Source organism: Camelina sativa, chromosome 9, assembly GCF_030686135.1.
Source record: "Camelina sativa cultivar CO46 ecotype springtype chromosome 9, ASM3068613v1".
In the NCBI taxonomy this organism is placed as follows: domain Eukaryota; kingdom Viridiplantae; phylum Streptophyta; class Magnoliopsida; order Brassicales; family Brassicaceae; genus Camelina; species Camelina sativa.
The window spans coordinates 24890976-24918143 of NC_141888.1; the positions used below are offsets into that span (position 1 = coordinate 24890976).

Below are 27168 nucleotides of genomic sequence, written 5' to 3' on the forward strand. Positions count from 1 at the left end.
ATAAAATAGTTAGGTAAAAAATATATAAAAAATATATTTTATTACCATTGATCTGTTTCAAGTTTTTTCTCAAAAAAAAAAAAGAAATTTTGAAACGCAAACGCCCGCAACCGCAAACGCTTGCGGGAACCAGCTTTTGGAATTCAGCTGTTGGGAGTGATTAGGAGCGACTGGGAGCGATTGGGAGCGATTTGTGTGATTGGTCCCAAACGCTAGCAACCGCCCGCAAACGCAAACGCAGCGTTTGCGGGAGCTAGCGGGAGAACCAGTCAAGCTCTTAGGGTCTGACTGGTTCAAACGCTGCGGTTGCGGTTGCGGTTGCGGGAGATTGCGGAAGCGGGCGATTGCGGTTTTAAGCGTTATTAAGCGTTTTGAACGACTGGTTTAGCGGTTTAAAATTGGTGCGTTTGCGGGAGGTTTACGACTGGTTGACCAGCGGGTGCAATAGCGGTTGGAACATAATAAATGTGATATATAATTATATAAATGTTTTAAAATATCAAAAACTTTATTAAACTTGATTTATAATTAAAATTCATTAAAAATACTAAAATAATTATTAAAAAAGAAATAAATTTCATAATGAAATACTTATTACTTTATGCATTTGGATTTTTACCAAAACTTTAATCAAGTAATTTGATAAATGACTAAAACATATGTTTTAGATCGTAGATCTTCTTTCTTAAATTTCACACACTCAATAAGTTTTGTGGGGCAGTATTTGCATCGGTAGTAATGATCAAACGAGAGTTGAGAAGAGTCACTCGTGATTTGTTTTTATTTTTCACAAATAATCTTATTTTCTTAAATTTCTTATGAAATGTTATATTTATTTAGATTTTTTTGAACTTATGTGCGATGTGCCATTAAATTTACATCAAGTTTTCCGGGTTATTGTTAATTGAAATATTATTTTCTTCCAATTATTTATTTTTTTAATATTTTCAATCGTATCCGTACTTCATTTTCTCTCATCCTTAATAAATAAAATAGTTAGGTAAAAAATATATATAAAGTATATTTCATTATCATTAATTTGTTTCAAATTTTTTCTCAAAAAAAAAAAAAAATTTTGAAACGCAAACGCCCGCAACCGCAAACGCTTGCGGGAACCAGCTTTTGGAATTCAACGGTTGGGAGCGATTAGGAGCGATTGGGAGCGATTGGGAGCGATTTGTGTGATTGGCCCCAAACGCTAGCAACCGCCCGCAAACGCAAACGCAGCGTTTGCGGGAGCTAGCGGGAGAACCAGTCAAGCTCTTAGGCGTATGCGTTTTAAATTTTAAATTATAAAAAGCAGGGACTTATATGTAAATTAGGTCTGGCTGAATAATCATCTAACAGTTCGAATTAGGGTATTAATCTGTGAAAAGTTAGAATAATATAAGGGCCTATATATAAATTGCTATAGTCGGTGAGTCCCGTCTATTTCACAGTAAACCCTGAACTGAACCCTTTTCCTCAGTCAATTCAAAATCAATTTCACCGGTGATTCTCGGATTATGCGCTAGGTCGATTTCGCCATGGTTACTTCCAGAGATGTTCATGAGATCGTCTCCAAGCTTTCGTCGGATAAAGCCAAGACTCGCGAAGTAAACCTTTTCAGTTACCCTTCTTCTTTTAATCGTTTTTGGGTTTTAGGGGGAAAAGGGCGGAGAAATTGAGGGTTTTGGTGTATCTATGTGGCTTGTTCTCTTGATTTCGTTGTGGGTTTTCACAACGATGCTTTAGCGTTTCCTTATACTTGTAATACGGCTCCGTTTCTATGATAATCTCTCGTGTCGGTTTGGTTTTAAAACGTTGTGATACTTATTTCGTTGTGTGTAAAATCTGAGAAAAGGACAATTAAATTTCAAGGTTTCTCATGTTGATGAATTTTATATATAATCTGTATATACAGGATGGTGTCAAGTTACTGAATACATGGCTTGAAGGGGAAAGGTCAATTACCTTTTGTAGATTTCTTTCACAAAACACAGCTAAACTTAAGTTGGACGAGATTCCAAATGGTAGGTAGTGATTATTTTTCTTCAGCGACATTGATGCTACTATGCAGTGCATCAAGCTTTGATGCTAATCCGGAACTTTACTTCTCTCATTGCAGCTGAAACATGGCCCTTTTTGGTTAAACTTCTCCTTCAATGTGTCTCAATGGAGGTGTCAGGTAGCAAGAGACGTCTCCCTAAACCAACTTTTGCAAAGACCCTTCGAGTTGTTATTCAGAGAACAGAAGAAACTAGGTTTCCTGGTGAGAGATAGATTAATTTTTTGGTGAATGAGATTTTTAGTACCATGCTTTTGCTTTTGCTTTTTTTTCTGGAATTAATTTATGCTTGCAAAGATGCTTCATGATGTGATTCGAATTGCAGAATATCAAGTCTCTTGGTCAGAAACGTTGTAATCTGATTTAATGTTCCCTGTAGTTACTATGTGCTCAAGTCAGCTTAAAAAGGGCATTCAGTTTTATCAGTCAATTAACGGAACCGGAAAAGTGCTATGTTTTATTAATAGAAGACGATCTAAGAATAAACTGGAAGAACATGAAAATTGGTAGACAATAGTATTAACTATGGAACCGTAATAAGTTTGATGTTCTTCTTATTAATATTCCATGTGCCGGTCTGTTCTACATGTTTGTTGTTGTCTCGCAGAAATGTATCTTAATGCTTACACTTTGACAGTGGATTTTCTCTAATCAAGAATACATCCTCATATTTATGTAACTATTCTGTTTTAATGGTCTCAGGTGTACATTGTCCTTTGCTATCTATGGCCAAAGCCCTCTTTGCACATGTGCATGATATCTTGAGCAATACACCAAGCTTTCAGTCCGAGTATGGTACCATACTCCGCCATCTTTTGGAAATTAGGGATTATCGTTTCCAAATGAGGAAGCGTACATATTCCAGTGAGTTCTCTTCAAATCGATATATGTTAATTGTCTGGTCTTGTCATGGATCTGGAGCGTATGGTGGTATTCTGGTGTTGGGTTTCTTTTAAAGATAATGTTTTTGCAAGGTTTGGTGCTGCTATACATGGAAAGGGCTGAAGCAGGGTTTTGCGAGAAAAGCAGTGGTCAACATAGCCAGAAGGAGGAAGCTTTTCGCCATATTCTTACGCTTCAGTCACTTCTAGAAAACCCCTCTGGAGATTTTCCTGATGACCTTCGAGAAGAAATTGTGAACGGCTTCATTCATATCTTCTCTTCTGTAAGGTCTGATTTAATTGTTAGTCAGTCTCTCATTCAGATCTGCACCCTCCTTTACAAGCAGTAATAAAAGTTATACTAATTTATTTTAACTCTTCCAGAGATGAGGGAAAGCTTTCACGCAAGCTTATTGAATGTGTAAATACCTTCTTGCTGAAGGATGGTCCTAATTTAGGCTCTTTGTCACTGGAAATTCATAATGCGGTTGAACAATTTGTATTCCGTTGCTGGCTAACAACCCATGATAAAAACCTAAAGGTGTTTTTTTTTTTTTTTTTGGCTTTGTTGTAACCCTTTGTTAATCATCTGATTTTTTTCTTCATAGTACAGTTTCATGGTCTAAGTTATGTTTTATTTTCTTCTTGTTCTGCCTTGTAGGAGATACTTGTTTCTTATGGAAGGCTACAGCTAAATTTGACAAGGGGTGCTAGTCAATCTAGTTCTCTGGTGGAACAACTTTTGGACGTGGTTACCCGTGAATTGGATCTAGGTAGTTCATCAAGTTCTGCATCATGGTACATCTTTTTTGAGTTTTTACTTCCGAAGGATCACTTCTTTAGGTTCTACACATCTCGTGAAGTTATGCATGTCTAATTAAATTATTTTTTAGGGGTGATTCAACCAAGGATGATAAGTTGGGGGCATTGAGCACCTATCAGAGTAGCTTGGTTGAGCTTGCTGCACATGTGTTCTACCAGGTACCTGTTTTATATGCAAATTACTTTGTTCTTTGAGTAGCTTTACATGACTTACAATAGAGTTCCAATTCAACCTACCATTTTTTATTTACTTTCAACAGTGTCTTCATTTTGCTTCATCTTACCCTTCCCCCTTTTTTGAATTGATTCAATCTATGATTTCTGAAGCATTTTTGCTCTGCAGTGAATTTGGATCTATATACTTTGAGAATACTTTTATATCAATACTGTTGATTGAATCCCATCATACAAATGTGTTTTTTGCTTACATCCTTGTGTATCCTTGAATTTGGGTTTGTGTCCGTTTGTGTGTGTAGAGTGAATGTGTTAGTGACATTTAGAACTTTGGCAGGCATGTGTCAAAACGTCTAGACCATCATTGTCAGAGAAACGAGCTCGGAGGCAACCTGTTGCGTTGCGTCTTGTCGAGGCACTAACTGAAGGAAAATGGCTATGGTTAGTTTCTGTGTTTCTGATGAGAGCATTTGCTAGATGATATCCAGTCTGCTGATTTCTTCTTTGCGAGTTTTTTTTTCTAGATACATGTGTAGCCATATCATGAGAATGTATTTCATGAGTGTACGCCATTTGTTTGTTAGTGTGATACTGGAAGTTAAGTTTCAAGGGTATCCCTTTTGGTCTAGATACTGTCCTTGCACTAATTATATAATTTCTTTGATACTTGTTTTTCCTAGAAACTTTATTTGCATGTATACATAGACTGATGTACATAAGCTTTACCCAGGTGTGCTGCTTTTGGTTGTCTCGTTCGGACTTATTGTACTCGCATCAACAAGGATCTCCTTATTTACTGGTTTGAAGCCATCTGCACGAACTTTCAGAGGTAATTTGGGAAGTAAGACTTAATATTACATGGATCTTGCTTCTGTGCCTCTTGGAGAGCAGTAGGTAAGAGCTTAGGAATGTTTTTGATAAAAGAAGTATTGATTTTGTACTTTCTGGTATAATGCTCTTTAACAATGCCCATTGCCATTTTATCCTCGAACATACTTCCCTGGGCACATATCTTAGTGGATAACCAAACGTAAGAAGCAGTTGGGACGACCATATATATAAGCCTGGTTTGACCACACCTGAAATAGTACTTTTTTAAATTACGTGTTTATCGACTGAGTGGCGTTTACTATTTGTTCTTATGTTTCTCATATTACCAACTTCTGAACAATAATATGATTCAACATTACTTGGCAATTGTTGCCTGCTATGATGGTAGTACCTTTAGCAGATTATGATTTTAATTTCCTGATGAATAACTTGATTGATAATTTGATATATCCATTTTCATAGCATTCTAATAGCTGTAAATTGTAGATATGGTGCTACTCCTGGATATTTCATTGTCATACTACTAGTATCTGTATGTCTGTAACAGTGGACTGCTTTTATTTACTTAATATTGTATGTGACAGACTTCTGGAGGATGCCAGTATGAGACGTTCTTATGATGGTCTACTATGGACTTTGAGGTACGTTTATGATGGAGTTCAGGTGTTCACTATTTTGAATTTGCAGCAAGTTCCTTCATATTTTTATAAATGTAAAATGCTGTCGAGGTATTTAATACAAAAACTATGCAAATTAGTATGAGGCACTTAGGGACCTTTGTTTAATATAGCGTTCAAGTTGTTAAATTCGCCGATCCTATATCTCAGTTTGTTTATTGTGAAACTTTAATTTATTTGAAGGGGTTTGCAAGGGCTCTCTTCTGGTTTGTTACTTTCAGATACTACTACGGACATATCAAAGTCCCCTGTTTCTTCAAGTGAGGTATTTTACATGCCTTTACTGCCTTTGTGTGTGTGAGTCTGATAATATTGTAGGTTATTAGACAAGCTTTGAACAGAAAAAAATGCATTGCTGAGATTTAGAGCTGATTTGGTATTGTTACTAAAATAAGAAATGCTGAAATTATATTATAATGTTTCTGTGTTTGCATATTGGCAACCAGTTTTGGTGTAGAATGAGCTGCCCATTAATAGACTATCAACAGATAGGGTTTTGCTTTTTATGTTCATTTAAGAACCAACTGATGTTACATAAATAATGTGACCATTTTTGATAAAAATCGTTATGATGTTTTGGAATCCTACATTTTTTTATATGAGTTCTAGAAATCTTTATTACTTTTAGTTATATCTGAAATGGATTTTAGGCCCTATACATTACAGCTTTGTATTGGAATTCCTGATTTCATATAATATATCTTGTTATGAATCTAATTTGCTTTGTATTTAGGTTTTAGTGTTTCTAAACCACATTATTTGCAGCTAGATCGTGGTTGGCAATTGATCTGGAGTTCTTTAATCCATGGGCTAGCAACATTCAGTAGCACAAGTGTAATTGTACGTTGCACTTATCTACTTATATCCTTTTCTGTTTCGCACAGTATTCTTCTAGATGAAACTAGAGAACAGATAAAAAACACCCTGAACACTTGATAGCAAATAAGTTTCCAGCAATGAAACTTGAACTTGTATATAGGTACCCTGACAACAACTTCTACTTAGAGTTTTAACATTTCTTCGAACGATGAAAAAAGCTTTCTTCAGGGATTTGTGTTAGATCAAATGTTAGTGGTTTCCTTTTTAGCCATTTCCCGTTTCTTAATTCAACTCTGTAATAGTTTCGGAAATTGGTCAGAAGTTGATTAGTTATACAGTTTCCGATTACTCGCTGTGTTTAGCTGATTAGTTATCGCAAATGTTCTTACGCATAATTGGTGCTATTTTAATGCAGGTTGATGCCGTCTTGGTGCTCCTTGGATCAATTATTTCAAGTGTGAGTTTGTAAATGAATTTTATAAAATTTTCTAAAGACTTGTATCCTCATAATGTTCTTGTCTCTTCAATCAGCAGCACATAAACGTTGGGATTCTGCCTCAAGAAGTGTGGGATCATCAGTTATTCAGGCACATACCTTCTGAGTAAGCCTTTCATCCTCAAAACTTTATAAGCATGTTGTTCAGCTATTTCGTGAGTGCAAATAGGCTAGATCGTCAATTCCTGAAGAAAAGCATCAAAATAAGTTTATGCATCTTATTCTTTATAAATGTTTAATGCTACGAGATTATTTGTGCTTGACTATTGGTTGGCTTTTATTAATACATGCTGAATGGCTCTACTGTTGTCTAAAGAATTATTATTTTTACTCAGGCCGGCCTTGTACTTCATTGCATGTTACTTTTCACGTATGGGTTGCCAGGTAAACAGGTTCTGACAGTAATTGTATGGTTTTGGTATCTACATTCTGGGTTGACATATTACCAAACTTACAAGTCTTGAAAAGTTGTTACATTAAGATGGTCTTGTTCTATAACTGTGCAGGGAAACTTGCAAGATGATTTACATCTTCGACGCAATCTTCTTAGAGCAGTTTGTGCCCCCCTAAGCTGGAAGGTAGTTTTTTTCATTTTTTTTTCAGAAGAACACAAGAATTTGTGTCACAGATGTCTGACTATATGTGACACCTCTTACTGTCCGTGGACGAGGTGTTGTCTAGGATATGACCAAACAAAACCAATAGCCTGAGTTGTTTTTGCATCATAACGTAGATTGATCTTGGCACAGTTTTAATCGTCGTAGTTAAGCTCTTAATTATTGGGAAAGGCAGTGAAATTTCACCCTTTTATGTTATATTCTGCCCACTAGTTTTAAAGAGCTGCCGCATTCTATTTCCACCTAATATGTGAAACTGAAATCGTAAGAGAGAGTTCAAAATCTCATCAGGTTCTTACTGAGAGTAGTAAGATTTGTAGATTTATAAGTCGCGAATGATGTGTACCACACAGTCATATTGGAAATCCTGCTTATGGCTTATAACATGTATAGGGTCGTTTGACACTAAATGAGAGAATGGTTCAGCTTCTACCAGCAGCTGCTTTTTCCTTATGTGCTGGTTTCAATACTTCACTTCCAGTACCTAAGGAACATCTTCCAACACCATCTGAATGGGATGTCTACGAACAGGTGAATGATGTGGCGAAGGTGCCTGTTATGGTTGTTATTAGAGGATTGAATAAATTAATCTCAGAAAAGTATCAAGTGTCAAGACTAATATTGAAAGGCACTGTTTTTGTTTCTTTTGCAGATAGATGATGTTGAGCTAGAAAGAAGATTTGGACTCTTTGAATGCTCCGTGGAGGCTCTAGCAAGAGTTTGCTCAAATTCTAGCAAGGTGAAGAATCCTTACTCTCTTTTTCGCCTTTTCCTGACTCATTTCCGCGACAGTTGTTTTATTTCTTTGTATCTTCAGATCTCTAGCTGCCAAGTTTCTGACGTTGTACAACTACCTCTGGTATTAAGAGATCCATTGCTTCATGACATGGATATCTATTTTCTTAGCATTATCCCGGAGGGCAATGCGAAAGGACCACTGTCTGACATCTTTATGGGATGTGCTCTGTTGTGCCATTTTATGCATGGTTCTTATATCACAAGGTTTGGCAACTCATCCTGTTCTTGGTGTGTTCTTAAAACTTGTGAAAACTGATATTTTTCTTTACATATCAAATTTTCTCTATTGAAAATGTTCACTCCTTTAATATGTGTATATATAATATAGTTTATATGAAGAGTTTCATAGTTTTCTTGATAGATGGTAAGCACCACTTGTAGATGCGTCTTTGTTCTGTTTGTAGTGTCATCATGTAGCTGTCAGAGGCAAGTTTGTGTAATTTTGGAAAAAAAACTTCACTCTTCAGATTAGGTGTCTAAGACACAAAAGTGATTGTGGTTGTGATTTTTTCTGCACCCTGGATGTACTAGCTTAAATTGTATCTCTTCGAATTTGCTCTCATTTCTCAGGAAGAGTAATGGAAGCAGTTCGTTCTTTTTAAAAGCATGCCAGTATTTGTTAGAAGGCCTGGATCATGCTGTTGAAACAATATTAAAGAGCCTTAATGATCTTCAAAGTCTCGGTCCCTTGGGGTTTGGCTCAGATTTTAATGAGAAAGCTTCTATAATAGTTTCGTTGAGGTCCCTTACTAAGTCTCCCGTCTTCAGCAACAGAAGAGACCATAATCTTCTTGGCGCTAGTTATGATGCTGTAATTCACTCCTTAGAGAGCCTTTTGCGGGCTTTTGCTAAAGTCTATGGAGAATACACTGAGCACGCATGGAATACAGAATCCAACACTATACCTACAAAGTCGTTACCACTTGATTCCCCAGAAGTTGGCAGGATAGTGGATATGGAATTAGATCTAGCTGAAGACACTAAAGATATGGATATTATAACTGCCGGTGGGAAAGCTGTACCCGGGCTGTCTGTTTCCACGGGGAACTGGAAGTTGGGCATGATATCACTTATCTCATGTTTTTCTCCAGTACTTCAGTTTCCGACATGGGAAGTTCTATATAATCTCTTGGAGAAGGAATGTGATCCTAAGGTATTTCAGCATTTTTTCTTCCCCATATCAGTATCTCAATTTTTTTTTAGTGAGCTTACAGCCACAAACTGCTTACATGTGTAGGTGCTGGAAAATATACTGTATCATCTATGCCAGCTTTCATGCTTGACGTCTATGCCGAATGTTAATGAATTGGTATAGAATTCAAATTGTTGAAAATTTGCTGTGAAATATTTAGAGAAAGGAATAGAGGGTTTTATATCTACATCTCGACCAACCTTTCTTTTTATTTATAGAGTTTTGTTTCATTATTTTACTTAAAGGTTAATTTCTTGGATGGCATGCTTAGCACACAAGTAAAGATCAAGCGTAACTGTCTTAACATAGTCACTGCTCTGCATGTTTTACTTCGCACTTTATCATCCTCGGGGATGGATTCTTCTGGACTCAGAAAAAACTGTGATTTGTCTTCAAAAGATGGAGAAAGTTCTCAGGTACTATTTTCCCTCTTTAAGTTGATTATTCGATTTTCTTCCATGATCTGCTCTATTCATTGCTAAAGTAACGTGCAGGTCTTTGCCCAACTTGGCGCAATGGTGAATAAAGTTTCTGAATTTGGTCTCTTGGGATGGTTTGGGCGTGTCAAGCTGATCAACTGTATATGTGATCTTGTTTTGCTTAATCCTCAGACTGGTCAGGTGCTTACTTTCATATTAATTACTCTTTCTTCAGACTTAAAGAGATGACTGCAATATTGATAATCACCCCTCCTGCTTCTCTTTGAGCTGTTTTCATGAAGCGATAATGTTTCTACCTTAACGTTTCATAACTTAGTTTTCATGTCGAATACCATTGAAGTTGAAAAATAACATTCCCTTCAGATAAGACATTCCTATTGTTTGCAGATAGAAGTTTAAAATCTTCCTTTCACTCATTACTTGTAGCGATAATGTTCAAGTAAAGAAGAAACCTTACAGTGTGTGTACTATAATCATGTTTTTTTTATCTTAGGATTAAATATGAGTAAATGGGCAGTTACCCTGTTTTACCATTAATGCTAATCGTTTCTATTTTTGCAAATGTTCTACTTGGTTCCTTGTGGAATTAGTGATTTTATTTAGTTCTACAGTTAATTGAGTTCTTTTTTGACACAGACAATGATTGAGCGACTTCTATTAATGCTAAAAGACTCTGATTATCGAGTGAGGTTTGTCCTGGCAAGACAAATTGGCATTTTATTCCAGACGTGGGATGGCCATGAGGCACTGTTCCAAGATATTTGGTAAGTTTGGTGTTTGTTTATTTAACCTTATTATTATCCTATGGCTTTTTATTAGTAGGGTGTTTTCCTTGTAAGACAAACTGTTAGATACTCGTTTCTACAGATTCTTGTTGCATAACATAAAGAGAAAAAAATGAAAAACAGGCTGATTTCTGTCTTTGTTGTGGGCAGAAACAAGTAAATTTAGTTATCTTTCTTGAAAATCTTCTCAAAGTTCTCTGATACATTGTTCTGAACAACAGCATTCTGTAAGGTCTGATGCTTCACAGCGCTTATACTTTGAAATATTAACTTGCTTCATGGTCTCGGTATCCGTTTTTTAATGTTCGACTGTAGCTTCTAATTAGTTGTTAATAGTTTATTTTTATCACTGTTTTCAGATATCGATGTCAGTTTAAAGTATCTCATTAGATGTTAATATTTTTCCCATTTCCTTTTCCAGCTCCAGCTTCGGAATTATACTGGTAACCTCCTCAAAGGAAAAACTAGTCACTGCAAGGGATGTTTTGGCTGCTGGTCCCCAGCCTCGCCCGAAAATGGAGACTGTCATCATTACTCTTATGCACCTTGCTTATCACAGTGAGAACATAGAGTTGCAAGTAATGCTTTTTTTTTCTTTTCATTTTAGAATTATTTTGAGCATACAATCAGTTAGCTGTGTATTAACATCGTATTCTATAATGGGTTAAACGTAGGCTGTTTTTATGATATGCGCTGTTTCAGCTATAGAACCTTGTCAGAGGTATTTCTTTCTTGTAACTGATACTGTATTTTATTTATACTTGAAACCTTCTTCTACTTATCTGGCCATTTTCCTTCTAGGGAATTAATCATTGCTGCACTTGACAACCTATCAGCACAACTCCATTACCCATCTAGGTTCAAGGTGTTGTTATTAATTCTCATTTCTTTATCTCTTCCACACCTGCATGATAAATGTTCTTCTTCTATTTTTTTTGCAGCAGAGTTATCTGACATTAATCACCTCTGAACGTTGTAAATGTTGCATGCTGACATCATCTACATCTCTTTGTAATATGGTTTATATGCAGTACCTGGAGGAACTCTTGGGCCCGATCCTCTTTTTCTGGATTGCATGTGGTGTCAGTTTAGCTGGTCTTGTTGAGGTATGCCACAAGTTGATATTCTCTGTTTCATAAATTATTTATTTTCTGTAGTATATTACCTTTTCACTATTTATGTTAACTTTTTTTGTTGGACTTTCAGTTCTGCTATATTTTTATAAACCAAAATAGCATTTATATTTCAAACTTGCGGTACAGTAAAGTAGATTCAATTTCGTTCGTTTCTATTGCACATGGGTCTACAATATTGGAGATAGCGCCTAGTTTGACTACAAAATCAAAGTAAATTACTAGTGGATGAATGAAATATCGACATGAGATTTTAGATATCTAGCAATATGTCCTACAATTGCGGCAGTTTGAAGAGTAGAATGAGTACATTTTAGCATTTCGTATCATCTGGTGGTTGCTTTTTTGCAGACAAGTCAGCTGTTCATTCCAAACACTGAACCAAAATATTTCATCCACTTTTGTTCCCACTGGCTACTTCCAGCTCTTCTGATGCATGAAGATCATACTAACCTTGATTGGGTATCTAAGGTAAGGGTGCTTCCTTACATCTTTTATGGACATAACTGAACGTTATACAACTCCAATTTCAGTTTATGGAGATGCTTAAAGGACTTTTAGTGAAATTTGTAATATGTATAAACTTTTGGTTGCTTTGTCTTCTGTTTTTGTATGATCTTCATTCTACGGTGGCATTTAAACTTTCCCAATCTATATTTTACTGACAGTGTCTACAATTTGTAGATTGCTGGCCAACCGGTGGCTGTGTTAGTCAAGGAAAATTTTGTGCCAATATTTGCAATATGTATGGGATTGCACTGTAGTAAAACGTCAGAATGTGATAAAGGTGCAATGATGCTTCAGAATTCAATATTGTATGTTGGTGAGATCAGCGAGAATGAGAGGGACAAGCTAATTAAGCAGAATATGGTATGGCATCTATAACCTTTGACTCGTGATTCCAGATCTGTCTTTGGTGTTTGTGGTGGAAAATTCCCATGCTACCGTTATTAAGGTCTGATCAGCTAGTCACAATATATCAAGCCTTCCCGAATCCCGATCCAAGATCAAAGCATAGGCAACTGCAAGATTAATAGTTTGGATGCTTTAATTTCATTTTGTGAGAGATCCTTGGTTTCAAAAGTAGAATAGATAATTCTTTTCATTTATAACGTATTTTAATCCCTAATGAACACCCTGTTCTGTTTTCAGGTGTCTATTGTTAGTTTTATTTTATCATGCACTTCCTCTTCACCAGAACCTTCAGTTCCTGCTTTTTCTCGTGACACGATTTCACTTGCAGTTCAAACAGTTGTGGATGGTTTTATGGAAATGTAAATTTCTTGCTCACTCCATGTAGACTTGTTGTTTTAGGTTTTCCTTTTATAAGGTCTTACTTGGTTTATGCAGTGCTGATTATCCTAAGAATGCGGCCATAACTGACAGGATAAACATTTTTCGCCCGGATAGAGTGTTCATGGTGAAATTTTAATTTGCCGATGCTTTTTAACAAGATCAAACTGTTCTTATCAATTTGATACTTCAGTCAAAATAATTTTGTTGTTGTTTCGCAGTTCATAAAAGAAATGCACTATAGAATGTCAGCTGCATGCCATCATCGGCATACGCGTCATCATTTGGCCGCACTTGAGGAGCTTACAATTCTTCTTGGTCATAGAGCTTCAGTTCCAAGTTCCATAAAGTGAGCAGAATTCTCGATTTATCTATTTGATCTTGTTTGATCGTTAGTACTCAAATTCTTCAACACAAAAAGACTTTTCTTGAGTAGAAACTATATGTTGAATTGGTAGCTATGAGCTTGACCATTTGGGTTCTTTTCTTGCGTAGAAACTAAGTTGTTGTAGATGTTAAAAGGTGTAGTTTGTGCTTGATTCGGTTCTGCTATTGTCTTGAACTCGTTTGTACTTATAAGTATAATCAGTAACTTTGTATAGTTTTTCTTTTGGTGAGAGTAATTTCCAATTTAAATCTTTAGTTGATACTTAAGGAGCCACGGCTACATTCTATGATGTATAGAACTGCTACATTGTTCTGCTACTAAACTCGATTGTCATCTGTTAATTAAAATTTCAGTGGCACTGAAGAGTGAATCTCTATTTTCGAGCTTTCAAACCTTATGTTGGTCTTTGATTGTTATCCCTTTCAGTTACATATTAAATCTCGTTGGACAATTTATTGGATATCCCTCATTACAAGACCAGTGTTGTAGCATAGCCTCCTGTTTGCTGGATTCGTTCAAAAGCAATCCGGCCAAAGAAATTGTTAGTGTACTAGGTGACCAACTCCAGGTATGTGTTACTTGGTGTTATTATTTGGGTACACTTTTGAAATACCAAGGGATTTAATTACTCTTTTTAAAATACATTTCTCGGTCTGCGGGTTTTTTTAGTTTTTGGTCTCGAAGCTGGTTACATGTTGCATCGATGCTGAAGCAGATACCAAGGTTTCTGGTTCTAAGTCGTCTCAGCTCGTAAAGTTGCTACACAAGCTAGTTGTTAATTCAGATTCGGCTCTTGATGAAGATATCAGGGTAGGCGTCCTACCTATAAAGTTGCCTTCCTTTTTGTCCTAACAGTGCCTGGAATAATCGAGAAACTCACCTCTTCTGATTTGTTTATTGATTTCAGGATTTGGAAGCATTCCCTGATATGAAAATTTTCCAAGTCATTAGTAAATCACACATCAAAATATGCGAAGCATATTCTCCGAGGAGTCATCTATTGAAGGTCAAGCACTCTGCAGTTTATAATGATTACATTTTTGTTAGAATTTTATCAATATCCAACTTTTTGTTTCTTTGCTGTTCTACTATCCAACAGTGTGCTAGAAGATCTTGTTATCTGCCACCGAGATTCCTTTCCAAGAGGTATCAATAATATCTTTCCTGAGTTAAATCATCTTGAGATATGCAGTAAGGTTTCCCTATGTGCCATGATGTGCTTAGGATATTAACTGTAGAATTAAGATGACGTATGGTTCGTTTTTGGTTATTTTAAATTTTCTTATGTGGGTGGGTCTTTTAGATGTATGCACTATTTGTTTCATTGTCCGTGGGCCCCTTGGTTGTACTCATGGGTGAAAGTAGGGAAAGGTTATATTTCTGTGTCTGTTTTAATTTCAAAGGAATTCAGTTTTGTCGATATGGCTCTACCTTAATACCAACAAGGTTGAGAGTCTACTACTCTTTGATCCTCTACTCCTATCACATTGCTGCAATTTTATATCAACTTATCGTTCACATGCAGCCTCCAAGCACTGCATAACAAGCTCATAGCCTCTGGAGTTTCTCAAGAAGAGACAAATGTAGAAACTGCAGAAACATTTTGGCAGTCTGATGATGAAATTGTAAATGCTGTTTGGACTCTTGTCCGTGTATCCGCCTCTGATGAAGCAGATAATATGAGACTTTTGGTGTCTGATTTTCTTTCCAGGGTATTTGTGATTCTCTTTTCAAGTCACTATCTTTTGCTAGGCGAATTTGAAGATATAGTCTTATTTTCCATTTTTTTTACTGAAGGTTGGTATTAGGAACCCGCACACTGTTGTTTTCCGTCTTCCTGGGGAGCTGGGCTCCATGCATGATCGTCAATTTGTTTGCCAGAATACTGGATCAAAATTCAGATCTTTTACTGAGAACGGCATATCCGATGAAACTCTTATCACACTGCTGAAAGTTTTGAAGAAGTATCTTTTAGACGACTCTGTAAAGATTATTGATGTAACATCTCAAACTCTTCGGGTCAGTTTTCTAACTTTTTTACCTACACAGATTTGGCCTTACTTTTTTATTTTCTGTCAATTGTTTGGTTGGGCTTATCTTTCGATTTAGCTGTACTAATTTGATAGACCCTCTAAATTTCGTAATGTTTGCTATTATCTAATTTGGCATTTTTTTTTTCTCAGTTCTGCAATTGACTTTAAAGTTTGTTCTGTTGTTTCATGTTTAACACATTGTTTCTCATCTTTATTCCTCGTCAAATGTCTGATCTGTTAATAATTTACTAATCTACAATCACACTCATGAAAGTTATGATTTTTTCTGTCTTATTTGCATTTATATTTGGGTAAAAACATATGTAATCCCCTTCTCAGCTTTCCATGCATTGTAGGGGCTGTGCTTCATTGTCTCCTCTCTGAAAGGCTAATTGTTTGCAAATTTTGCTTTACTTTTTTTAAAAAAAATTAGCTATATAGATTATAGATGTCCCTTTCTTCTTATTTTAGGGAATTCTTTCAACCGAAAGGGGGCAGCAAGCATTATCATCTTTCGATTCATGTGAGAGATCTTCCATTGAGGTGAGCTTTCTGGTCTTATGCTACTTTTCATTGGTTGATAGGCAGGCATTGTTTTCAGCAATATTCTGCTGATGGGTATATAAGATATGGTTCTTTCAGAAAGTTGTGAAAATTGATTCAAAAATCATATATATATATATCCAGTGACTACTTAAAAAAATGAATGATGTATAGTGGATTTCCCAATCTTGTTAGGGTATCCCAAGATGAAAACTGCTCTGCCTGTTCAGATATGTTTTTGTTTTTTTGGGTAGGTGCATGGCAGGAGCGTGAACCTTGACATTGTGGAAAAGATCTTATTGGATGGCGAAAAGCAGTTCAAAGGTAGTTAATATTTTTCTTAGCCTTAAATTCCTTTTGGCTATTACATTCTGCGCATGACATGGATTTGTCTGTTTAAACATAATTCATTCATGTTTCATTCCTCTTTTGTTAAATTACTCAAGAATGGTTCATTTTGGCCTCCTAGCTGAGAACTTTTCTCTGGAGAAGTCCGAAGTGTGGTCCACAGATAATAAAAACTTTGATAGATGGATTTGTCAGCTCGTGTACTGTATGATCGCTTTATGTGAGGATGCCCCGATAAGGTATCTCGTTGGTTCCTATTTACCAGAGTTACCATTAAAGGATTGAAGTAAAATCTTGCACTGAGTGAATCATTGTTGCTGCTTTGTTTGACAGGTTATGCCAGAACATAGCAATGCTGAAAGCTGAAATCTCGGAGCTTCTATTCCCTAGTGTTATTGTTAGTCTTGCAGGAAGGATTGGGACGGATATCAATTTACACAAATTAATTTCGTCACAGGTAAATCTTGTATTTTCTGGACCTACCAGTAGTGCTTAGTTTTCAAATTGCTTGCATTGCTTCTTCTCTGGATATCTCTGTTTGTTAAGTCAAATTCACTTCCATTGCGTTCCCTTTTTTGGTTTTGTCTATTGTACATATTTGCTTACTTTACTGTTTCCCACCTTGACTCCTCGACTTTTTGTACAACCGAATTTAAATCTATTTTAGAACTTTGTTTTTGTTGATGAGCTGAGCATTATACTTGTCATTTGCTAATTCTAGTTGTATACCGTAAGGTTCTACCTGGTGGCTGCTTCATGATTTTCCTTAAGAGTTGTGTATGTTGCAGAAACAGAAAATTTGTAGTCACTTTTGCTAAAGCTTGTAATCCCCATTGGCAGGTGAAAGAGTATATCTTCATTGATTCAAACAAGCTAACAAAGTCGAAGCAAATTATGTTAAATACCCTGAATGAACTGCGGATGTGTTATGTCCTCGAAAGATCGATTTTTTCTGGACAAACTAAGAAAGAAAAGGTTAGGGGTATTGCTTTGAGCACTGATCTGTTTGCAATAATTTTTATCTTGCATAAGAAATAAGCTTCAATATCAATAACAGGGAAAGTTATGCTAATCATAGGTAGTGTATAAGGACAATCTGCTATTTCTATCCTCTTTATAGTGAAATCTGTATCATTTGATTTGATTTGATTTTTTATTTTTATTTGTATAAAATATTCTTATGGTATATGTTTTCAAATCTAACTTTTGAGATGCCCTTGCAGAATGCTTATGGAATGGCAGCGTCCATAACTACAAATTGGGAAAAGGTTTATTAGCTTCAATTACCATATGTATTGTTACGACTATGAACATTTCTGATCCATAAAATATTTTATGTGTCTGGTGTTTACCAGAAATCTCCTTCCCAAAGTGCTTTTAGCTTCCTGCTAAGATTTCCAACTGTTTTACAGGAACATGTGATAAGCGTCACACCTTTAGTTTTGTTGATTATGATATGCATTGTTATAATTTTTGTGTTTATGTCACATAAGAAGAATTGATTACTTTCAAAATTAACTTTGATGTTTAGTAACTTTATATGATATTAAAACCATGCAAAACGTATTTGTCCCTGTCAGTTGTGTGCTACTTCTATGATGAAGCCATTTAGTGTTAAAGTTTCAATACATTTGTTGTTTAAGAGTTTTTGTATCATTACATGTGGCTCTAGTTGGCTAATCAGTTATTCCTCTTGTTTCTTTTAATATCTTCATCATAAAGAGTGCCTTTGTTGATCAGGTTTATTGGCTTTCCATTGATTATCTTGTTGTTGCCAGATCAGCAGTAGTGAGTCATCACTGTCCTTTTAGATCATTAACCAATTTAAGATCGAGACGTCAAAGCTATTTCCAGTATATAACTCTTCTCGTTTTTCCAGGTATGCGGTGCATACTTGACCGCCTCCATGTATGTTGAGTATTGGTGTGAGGAGAGATTTGGCAATCTAACTCTCGGAGATCCTGATTTTTCTTATCATGATATGGTACTTATAAGAACTGCGTGTTATCAATTGGGGATCAATGAACTAGATAATATTGTTCTCTAGCTCTTATCCATTTTTATAACCAAATAACTAATATGCAATGTGTTTTCTGCTTATTGTCATATATGAAATTTTCATTGGCTGCATTTTCAAAATTGCAAATTCTGGTCTCCATGTAAAAAAGGGGAAAGTGGTTTTGTTTGTATTTATTTATAATAGTTCCTTTTCTTTGTGGTTAACAGTTGCCGGATCATGTTGAGATACTTGTGTCTGCAATAACAAGAATAAACGAGCCTGACAGCTTGTATGGGGTTATACATTCAAATAAGGTTTGTTTCTGATACTAAAATTCTGTCCTACAGATTGGATATCTCATACACACATTTGGAACTCTTGCCTATTGGAAATCGTTGGCTAGTCAGTACTTTTCTCTATGGATAACATTAACCCCTTTGTTGTGAATGCTGTGAGAAAACTGACACGATTCCGCTGCTAAATTCATACAGCGATTTTTTAAAATCTTTTGCTTGTTTCATATATATATGACTAATACTCTCTGTTTCTGTTACATGGATGTAATCTGAAAGTTGTCTGCTCAAATAATCACATTTGAGCATGAGGGAAACTGGACAAGGGCACTCGAGTATTATGACTTGCAAGCACGTTCACAGAAAACAGTCGTGCCAGGTAGCTTTTCTGAAAATCTAGAGGTGGAACAATCTCAGCCAACAACTAGTGCACGGCATTCTGTTTTTGGTGAAGGGGAGGTCCAGAGACAACCATTCAAAGGACTCATAAGGTCGTTGCAGCAGACAGGCTGTATGCATGTCCTGGATCTGTATTGCCGGGGCTTGACTTCCCGAGAAGGTTGCTTTCAGTATGATCCAGAGTTCATCGAATTGCAGGTATGCATCCTGATTTGGTTAACTTTTCTCCTTTTTTCCAATAAATGGAAGTCATGTCTAAAGAAGGCTGTTGGTTAATACTATTAATATTTCATGTGATAAAGAAAAGATATGATGAATCGGACATCTTGAAGGAGTAGCATTGCAATTAACTAATCGAGCAAGACTCAGTTGTTGTATGTAAGTTGTGGTTCTTAGGTGATAACTCAAATTCTTGCTTGCAGTATGAGGCTGCATGGCGTGCTGGCAAATGGGATTTTTCTTTACTTTATCCGAAAACGCACTGCCAACCTCTGCAACATGTCAAGAACAATAATTATCATGAAAATCTACACTGGTAACACATCTTTAGTCATATGTGCCAATGATGCTATTCTTAGCCATTATATATATTTCCCTGTTTGTACCTCTCGACTGCACCAAATTTATGTGACATCTTATCAACATTGAATTTGCCGCTGGTCTTCTTACTTTTATTCAAAAAGAATGATATGTTACAGAGGAGTTTTAGAATAGAGTAGTTGAAGTCTCCAGAAATTGCTGGTCTCTGGCTTTATTATGTGGGTCATGTCCTAGTATAAATGGTCAGTTATGATGAAGTCCTATTTAGCTTTGAAAAGTCCTCAATATTACGCATGCGACACTAGCTCCGACCATTAGGCGTGTTTCCTTCTCCATGTTTTAATATGTTATTTCTCAGTTGTTTGAGAGCATTGCAAGAAGGGGATTACGAAGGGTTTTATGGAAAACTGAAGGATACGAAGAAGGTAACACATGATTTCAGTTATCACCATCGGATTGGAAAGTTCTAAGCTTCGATGTGGTAATAATATTTGATTTTTCTCTTTTTTAGGAGCTTGTGTTGTCCATTTCCCGTGCAAGCGAAGAAAGCACTGAATTTATATACTCTACAGTAGTGAAACTTCAGGTATGAAATTTTAAACGGACATTAAAGTACAACACTTTTTCCATCATAATTGTCCTTTGGGTGCCTAATTACTATAAATGTGCTGATTCTAAAGATCTGTTGTCTCTTTGGAAAACAATGGTTTTGACTTTTCCTAATTTTTTAATGTTTTATTATGTCCAGATTCTTCATCATCTAGGACTAGTTTGGGATCTTCGCTGGACGACATCTTCACATCAAAGTGTGCATGGCTATCCAGTCAAACAAATAGCATGCACAGACCCCGTGACTCCAACAATGGATCAGGTATTTTCCCTTGTAACTTCTTTTTCAAGTGGTTGTTCACTAGCTTCTAGTGAATGATTTAAAGCTTGAAGAATTTATGTTATTTTATTTACAATTAGATTAGTTTGGGATGTATATGCGCAAATACCAAGAAGCTAAGTGAAATAATTTGTTGCCTGAGGCCAATGTTTAATTATGAAATACAGTTGTCTTGGCTGAATAAGGATTGGAGCTCTATTATTACGCAAACTCAGTTGCACATGAATTTGTTGGAGCCATTTATCGCATTTAGGCGAGTTCTCCTCCAAATCTTGGGATGTGAGGAATGTACCATGCAACATCTTTTGCAGTCTGCTTCATTACTTCGCAAGGTATCTCTAATGTAAAGAGATACAGTTTCACTTATAGTAAAATGCAGTGGAGCAACACCACGTTATCTTGTTTCTTTCAGGGAACAAGGTATTCTCATGCAGCTGCGTCTCTTCATGAGTTCAAGTTTCTTTGTGCAAGAAGTGATGGACAACAACCCGTTCCAGATTGGCTTGGAAAGGTACTTTTTATGATTAATCTTGCATTTTTTGTGGAATTTGAATAGCCTCCTTTTTCTTCCTTAATTGTACATATTTTTGGGGAGGTGTTTTCCTTATCACATTTAATGAAGGTGAGACCAAAGTTACCACTAAAGTTCTAAGCACTCCTAATTTACCGACACCTACTTTTGTCAAAAAACAGTTGTGACCTAGGACACATATCGAACGATGGCATACATTACTTATTTTTGACATCTATTAGTTACTTTGCGTCTTAGTTAGAACATGGAAATATATCTGGCTCACAACTAGAGAGATGCTTTCCAGTAACTTTTTCTGCTTTTCAGCTTGAAGAGGCGAAGCTATTACATGCCCAAGGCCGGCATGAAGTTTCCATTAGTCTTGCAAGCTACATTTTACATAATTATCAATTAAAAGAAGAAGCTTCAGATATATATCGCGTGATTGGAAAGTGGCTGGCAGAAACCAGATCGAGCAAGTAAATAAGTTGTTGCTTCTTATTTTCGTTGAAAGCAGTTTCCATTTATGCTCGTTATAAACTTCTATAGAATCTCAACTCGGTTCTTTTATTTTTTCTTTCTCTTGAAAATAGTTCTAGAACAATTTTAGAGAAGTATCTGAGGCCTGCAGTTTCGCTTGCTGAAGGACAGAGTTCCAAGATCTGCAAAAGGCTGGTAGATAGACAGAGCCAAACTTGGTTTCATCTGGCTCATTATGCAGATGCTCTATTTAAGAGTTATGAGGAAAGACTCTCCTCCAGTGAATGGCAAGCTGCATTGCGACTACGAAAACACAAGGTCCCCTCCACTTTGGTTGCTCAAATTTACTTTATAAGCATTTTACTTCTGTAATACTTTTTTTTTATAGGCTATGCCTATTTTTGTTATCCTTCGAAATGAGCACAAATAGTTGAATAATCCTTTTCTTTGGTGTAATAAATAATAGTTCTAAACAGCTTCAACTCCAAAGTTAGTTCTTCTTCTGTCCTGGGTGAAACTGGGGGGCAACTAACTAGTGTGCTTAATTTTTCAGACAAAGGAGTTGGAGGTGCTTATTAAACGCTTCAAGAGTTCAAAGAAGGCAAGTAGTAGTTGACTTCCATTTATGTTATCCCGAAACAGATATCGTATTAAAGCACAATGTAACTGACGGTCTATGCATGTCTTTCATGTGATTTCATATTTGGGCTTTTAACTGTACTAGGCGGAGCAATCTGATTATTCACTGAAGATCCAAGATCTACAGAAGCAACTAACAATGGATAAAGAAGAAGCAGAAAAACTACAGGTGTTCTTTATTCAGCCCGATAATCTGTCTGCTGTAGAAACATAGTCATGGTTTTTGCTAGATAAATGATATTAACTGATTCGTGGTCTTCCCTTTCTCTTTCATTGTGTAGGTTGACAGGGATAACTTTCTGAAACTTGCATTGGAGGGGTATAAACGTTGTCTAGAAATTGGTGACAAGTATGATGTTCGAGTGGTATGTTAATCTAAATAATTCAGGTTCATGGTAGAGTGACCTTTATACGCTTTCTTATTTGGGATTCATGTCCTATTTTTCTCACATTATCTCTGAAAGATATTGAACGTTTTCTCTGGCCTTTTTAGAAACATATTTGAGAGATTTAGCTGAACCGTGGTATATTCCATTATAGCATTAAATTACAGCATCACTGTTGGAACTATTTTTTCTTTTTACAGGTGTTTCGACTAGTATCCATGTGGTTCAATCTTGCTTCCCAGAAAAATGTTATTGATAACATGTTGAGCACCATTAGAGAGGTACTTGACTAATGGGATCAGATTTTATCTGCTACTTTGATTTTCTATCTAAGTTTCTTGTTTAATTATCCAAAGTTTCTTCATCTCCGTAAACATTCTTGCAGGTTCAGTCTTACAAATTTGTACCACTTGTTTATCAAATTGCTTCAAGGTTGGGCAGTTCCAGAGATGAATCAGGATCTAACAGCTTTCAGGTAGAATGCATTTTTACTTGGCTATCATAGAAAACTTGAGACAGTGATGTTAATCTCTACGATTTCTTAATTGCAGTCTGCTCTGGTGTCACTTATCAGAAAAATGGCCATTGATCATCCATACCATACAATCTTTCAGGTTCTGAAGAACATGTTATCCATCTTATGTACTCTTTATGTTTCTTCTTTTCTATTTGGTTTGTGAGAAGTTAAAATTCTTGAATGTCCTACGACATCTCGCATCTGTTGAAAAAAGATGAAAACATTGAAGTCTGTTGTGCTGTGTAGCATGCCATCGAAATTACATCATTACAAGTGGCTTTGTCTATCTTTTTCGAAGTTACGTTTGTAAATGCTGAATGTATATGTCTCGTATAATTCTTTTGATTTTGGTTCTAGCTACTGGCATTGGCAAACGGTGACCGTATTAAAGATAACCAACGTAGTAGAAATTCTTTCGTGGTTGATACGGATAAAAAGCTTGCAGCAGAGCATCTCTTGCAGGATGTATCACATAATCATGGGACTATGATTATACAAGTAAACCTTATTTTCACCTAATCTTATTCATCATCGCCAATTTTGCCTAATTACTTAACGGCAATTCCTGATTATTTTTTCAGATGAAACAGCTCGTAGATATCTACATCAAGCTTGCAGAGCTTGAAACAAGGAGAGAGGTCTGATCATTGAGTTTAGAGGAAGTGTTTTGTTATACTGTTTGCTGAACGTTTTTTGAAACATTGGCGGAACTCTTTCCTTTGCAGGATACCAATAGAAGGGTAACACTGCCAAGAGAAATTCGTAGTGTTAAACAATTGGAACTTGTAAGTACCATTTTTCAGTTTATTCATTTGCATTCTTATCTAGCTTTGGCAATAACTATTAGCTCGTAGGACACAATGATGGGTCATATTGATAGGCACTCCTATTCAGTGAAGAATTAAATGGCAACTATATATTTTGAAAATTGTTTAGCAAATTTTGTCCTATGTTTTCTTCTGATCCTAATATTTCATTTGTCTGCTCCCATGTTTATTTTTTTGTGTCTGTTGCAACTCCCTGAACGAATTATGGTGATATAGTCGTTTTGTTGTTTATTTAGTTTGGAAGAGTTAATTCGTCAGATGAGCTCCAAGATTTTTTTTTTTTTTTTTTTTTTTTTTTTTTTTTTTTTTACATTTTCCTTCTGGTTCAGATATTCAAGTTCGCTTTTTCTATGTGCTTCTGAGGTATGTGTCAAACTTGTATTTATTTCGCTTTTGTTTGAGTTTAGGTACCTGTAGTGACTGCTACAATTCCTGTTGATCGTAGTTGCCAATACAATGAAGGGACATTCCCATTTTTCAGAGGTTTATCAGATTCTGTTACGTAAGTCCCTGCTCAGTCAATCCTTTCACTTTTTGCATTTCTAGGTTTAAAGAGTGCTTTATTTGAAACCATGTCTTTTGGATGATATGCAGAGTGATGAATGGTATAAATGCTCCAAAAGTAGTTGAATGCTTTGGATCTGATGGCCAAAAATATAAGCAACTTGCGAAATCTGGCAATGATGACCTCAGACAAGATGCTGTAAGAGTTTCAGAAGTTTTACTGGCAATGTCTGTAATATGATACACCGTGTGTGCTACTGTGTGTTGTACTGGCAGAAAACTGAAAATATGCTGACCTAGCCATGATTACATATACAATAGTTTAGTTATGCAAAGCGTCTACCATTTGTTTCAGGTTATGGAACAGTTTTTTGGCCTCGTAAATACCTTTCTACACAATAACCGGGACACATGGAAGAGAAGATTAGCTGTGCGCACATACAAGGTATGTCTCTGTATCAATCTACTTTTCTAGAGAAAATTTGATCCATTCAGTAAGTTGAAATCTCCTTACAATGCATATATATGTATATACATATTCTCAGGTTATTCCTTTTACTCCTAGCGCTGGTGTTCTTGAGTGGGTCGATGGCACAATTCCACTTGGAGATTATCTTATAGGAAGGTCGGTCTAGTAGACTAATATTTACAGTAACATGGTACAACAATCTCTTTTCCTAGTTGTTACAGTTCAAAACTTCTCTTTGCATATCAAATCACAGCTCAAGGAGTGAAGGCGCTCATGGTCGTTATGGCGTTGGAAACTGGAAATATGCTAAATGCCGAGAACATATGTCGAGTGTAAGCTCATTTCATTTCTCAGATCTTCTTAGTTGGCCATCACTGACATCTGGTAATCTTAATTAATCTGTGGTGACTGGTGGCTTGTAGGCGAAGGACAAACGCAAAGCCTTTGTGGATGTCTGCACAAACTTCAGGTTTCAGTCTTTGTGAAACGTTAATTTAACTTACTCCGTAAGTACTAGTTGGTGGCTGACATATCCATCCCCTTTTGCAGGCCTGTCATGCATTACTTTTTCCTGGAAAAGTTCCTGCAGCCTGCTGACTGGTTTGTGAAGAGGCTTGCGTATACACGTAGTGTTGCAGCTAGTTCAATGGCAAGTATATCCACTATTATGATCTTTATTCACTTTTAGAATATGAAACGGTATAGATCATTTGTATCCTACTAAATGGCGTAAAATAAGCCATCAGAGAAAGTGGAGTACATTTAGCAAGCTGTTCTTTAGTTTTCCCTCTGATTCATCCATCTCCTCCTGAAATTTTGTAATTTAATTTGTTATCAGGTTGGGTACATCGTTGGTCTTGGAGACCGTCATGCCATGAATATTTTAATCGATCAAGCCACAGCAGAAGTTGTCCACATAGATCTTGGAGTTGCCTTTGAACAAGGATTAATGCTCAAGACTCCTGAAAGGGTGAGTTCTCTTCCACCTCCTCTCTTTACATATTTAATTGGTCTTCCTGTGAGTATATATAAGTCTATGTACGATTCTCATTGTTCATTTTTGTTCTGATTTGGCAGGTTCCGTTCAGACTGACAAGAGACATAATTGATGGAATGGGCATCACAGGAGTGGAAGGCGTTTTCAGGAGATGTTGCGAAGAAACCCTGTCTGTGATGCGAACAAATAAAGAGGCGCTGCTTACAATTGTCGAAGTAATAAGATCTTAAATTTTAACTTTTGACTTTTTTTCAAAATTTAAAAGCTTTTTTTTGAATACTTAATCAATATTGCTTGTTTTGCAGGTGTTTATACATGATCCTCTGTACAAATGGGCCTTGTCCCCCTTAAAGGCTTTGCAAAGACAGAAGGTACCTCGTACCCTTGTAATTTAAACTGTAAATGTACAATGCAATGCATGTGGTTGCAGCCTCTGCAAAAGGGTTATAGTGTGGACTTAATTACGGATTCTTGAATGTAGAGAAGGCCAGAATGCAAATTTGCCTGTTGTTTAAATAGATGCCATTCTGATGCTTTTTCTTTGAGACTTTTTGACGCAAATAATTTGAAGTTTGTGTTTAACTTCATTGTCATGTTCCAGACGAGATTACAAGTCAGTATTAGGATATCTATTGTAAAGATGTTGTTATTTCTCACACAAAGGTTTTTGATCCAGGAAACTGAGAATTATAATGGCCTGAACTTGGAAGGGTTACAAGAGGAATTCGAGGGGAACAAGGATGCTACGCGTGCCTTGATGCGTGTCAAGCAAAAACTTGATGGCTATGATGGCGGTGAGATGAGAAGCATACATGGCCAGGTAATGTTTTTGATATATAAATCAAAGGTTAAAACAGCACACGCTAACTTGTTTACTGATTGTATTTGCTCAACACTTATTGCTCTGTAGGCACAGCAACTAATACAAGATGCAATTGACACAGATCGTTTGTCACATATGTTCCCTGGCTGGGGAGCTTGGATGTAAACCCCCCTTCTACATGTTCCAATTTTTTGTCTGAATAGAGAAATCTTTATGTAAAGGTGAAAATTCTCGCTACCAAATTTTGTCTAACTTATTAGGGGAGAGAGCATGCTTGTAGTACAGTACAAGATGTAAACATGCTTATAATATATTACTTCTTTTACTCTATGTTCTCTACAGTGAGTTGGCTCATAGACGAGAGAAGGTAAAAGAAGTTTTGTTTACAAACAAGTTCATTTTCTTGCAATTAAACTGAGACTTTGCATTACAAAAGACAAGTTTTACAAACATACATAAAGAATCATATCTATAGATCGTTGGTTGGAAGTGAACCCATTAGAATAGTGGTTTCTTTGTCTTGTTTTGATTTTCCAAAAAAATCTGAGAGGAATCGTAGAGGCAAGACAGACATAGAA

The 27168-nt window shown here is 36.2% G+C and overlaps 1 protein-coding gene across 7 annotated transcripts; it reads left to right on the forward strand.

Moving 5' to 3' along the window:
• Positions 1 to 1419: 1419 nt before the first annotated feature.
• Positions 1420 to 27025, forward strand: LOC104715391 (serine/threonine-protein kinase ATM). 7 transcript variants are annotated; one of them, XM_087464785.1, is made up of 79 exons: positions 1420 to 1595; positions 1904 to 2012; positions 2108 to 2251; positions 2750 to 2911; positions 3022 to 3217; positions 3313 to 3469; positions 3590 to 3726; positions 3822 to 3909; positions 4262 to 4365; positions 4655 to 4753; positions 5340 to 5396; positions 5616 to 5697; positions 6198 to 6272; positions 6667 to 6708; positions 6786 to 6853; positions 7083 to 7131; positions 7254 to 7325; positions 7758 to 7895; positions 8017 to 8103; positions 8182 to 8366; positions 8733 to 9315; positions 9400 to 9471; positions 9600 to 9770; positions 9849 to 9974; positions 10431 to 10558; positions 11001 to 11157; positions 11254 to 11300; positions 11381 to 11444; positions 11611 to 11685; positions 12064 to 12183; positions 12397 to 12582; positions 12865 to 12986; positions 13063 to 13132; positions 13227 to 13354; positions 13820 to 13961; positions 14063 to 14203; positions 14301 to 14399; positions 14493 to 14539; positions 14919 to 15105; positions 15191 to 15412; positions 15898 to 15969; positions 16224 to 16293; positions 16439 to 16556; positions 16651 to 16774; positions 17158 to 17292; positions 17541 to 17585; positions 18058 to 18105; positions 18197 to 18301; positions 18544 to 18630; positions 18889 to 19206; positions 19431 to 19543; positions 19907 to 19973; positions 20060 to 20134; positions 20297 to 20419; positions 20605 to 20769; positions 20850 to 20948; positions 21276 to 21427; positions 21542 to 21746; positions 21982 to 22029; positions 22153 to 22236; positions 22349 to 22432; positions 22654 to 22734; positions 22839 to 22928; positions 23005 to 23067; positions 23328 to 23468; positions 23552 to 23608; positions 23696 to 23755; positions 24205 to 24299; positions 24392 to 24500; positions 24657 to 24746; positions 24847 to 24926; positions 25024 to 25102; positions 25193 to 25239; positions 25320 to 25419; positions 25609 to 25740; positions 25848 to 25982; positions 26073 to 26138; positions 26444 to 26587; positions 26678 to 27025. In XM_087464785.1, the coding sequence occupies exons 1-79, from the start codon at positions 1527 to 1529 to the stop codon at positions 26753 to 26755; spliced, it is 8991 nt and encodes a 2996-aa protein (XP_087320911.1). In that variant the 5' UTR covers positions 1420 to 1526; the 3' UTR covers positions 26756 to 27025. The 7 variants fall into 7 exon arrangements, with proteins under 7 accessions (XP_087320911.1, XP_087320908.1, XP_087320910.1 ...); XM_087464782.1 differs by having other exon boundaries at positions 1421 to 1595; positions 6783 to 6853; positions 7758 to 7913; XM_087464784.1 differs by having other exon boundaries at positions 1421 to 1595; positions 6783 to 6853.
• Positions 27026 to 27168: the final 143 nt, after the last annotated feature.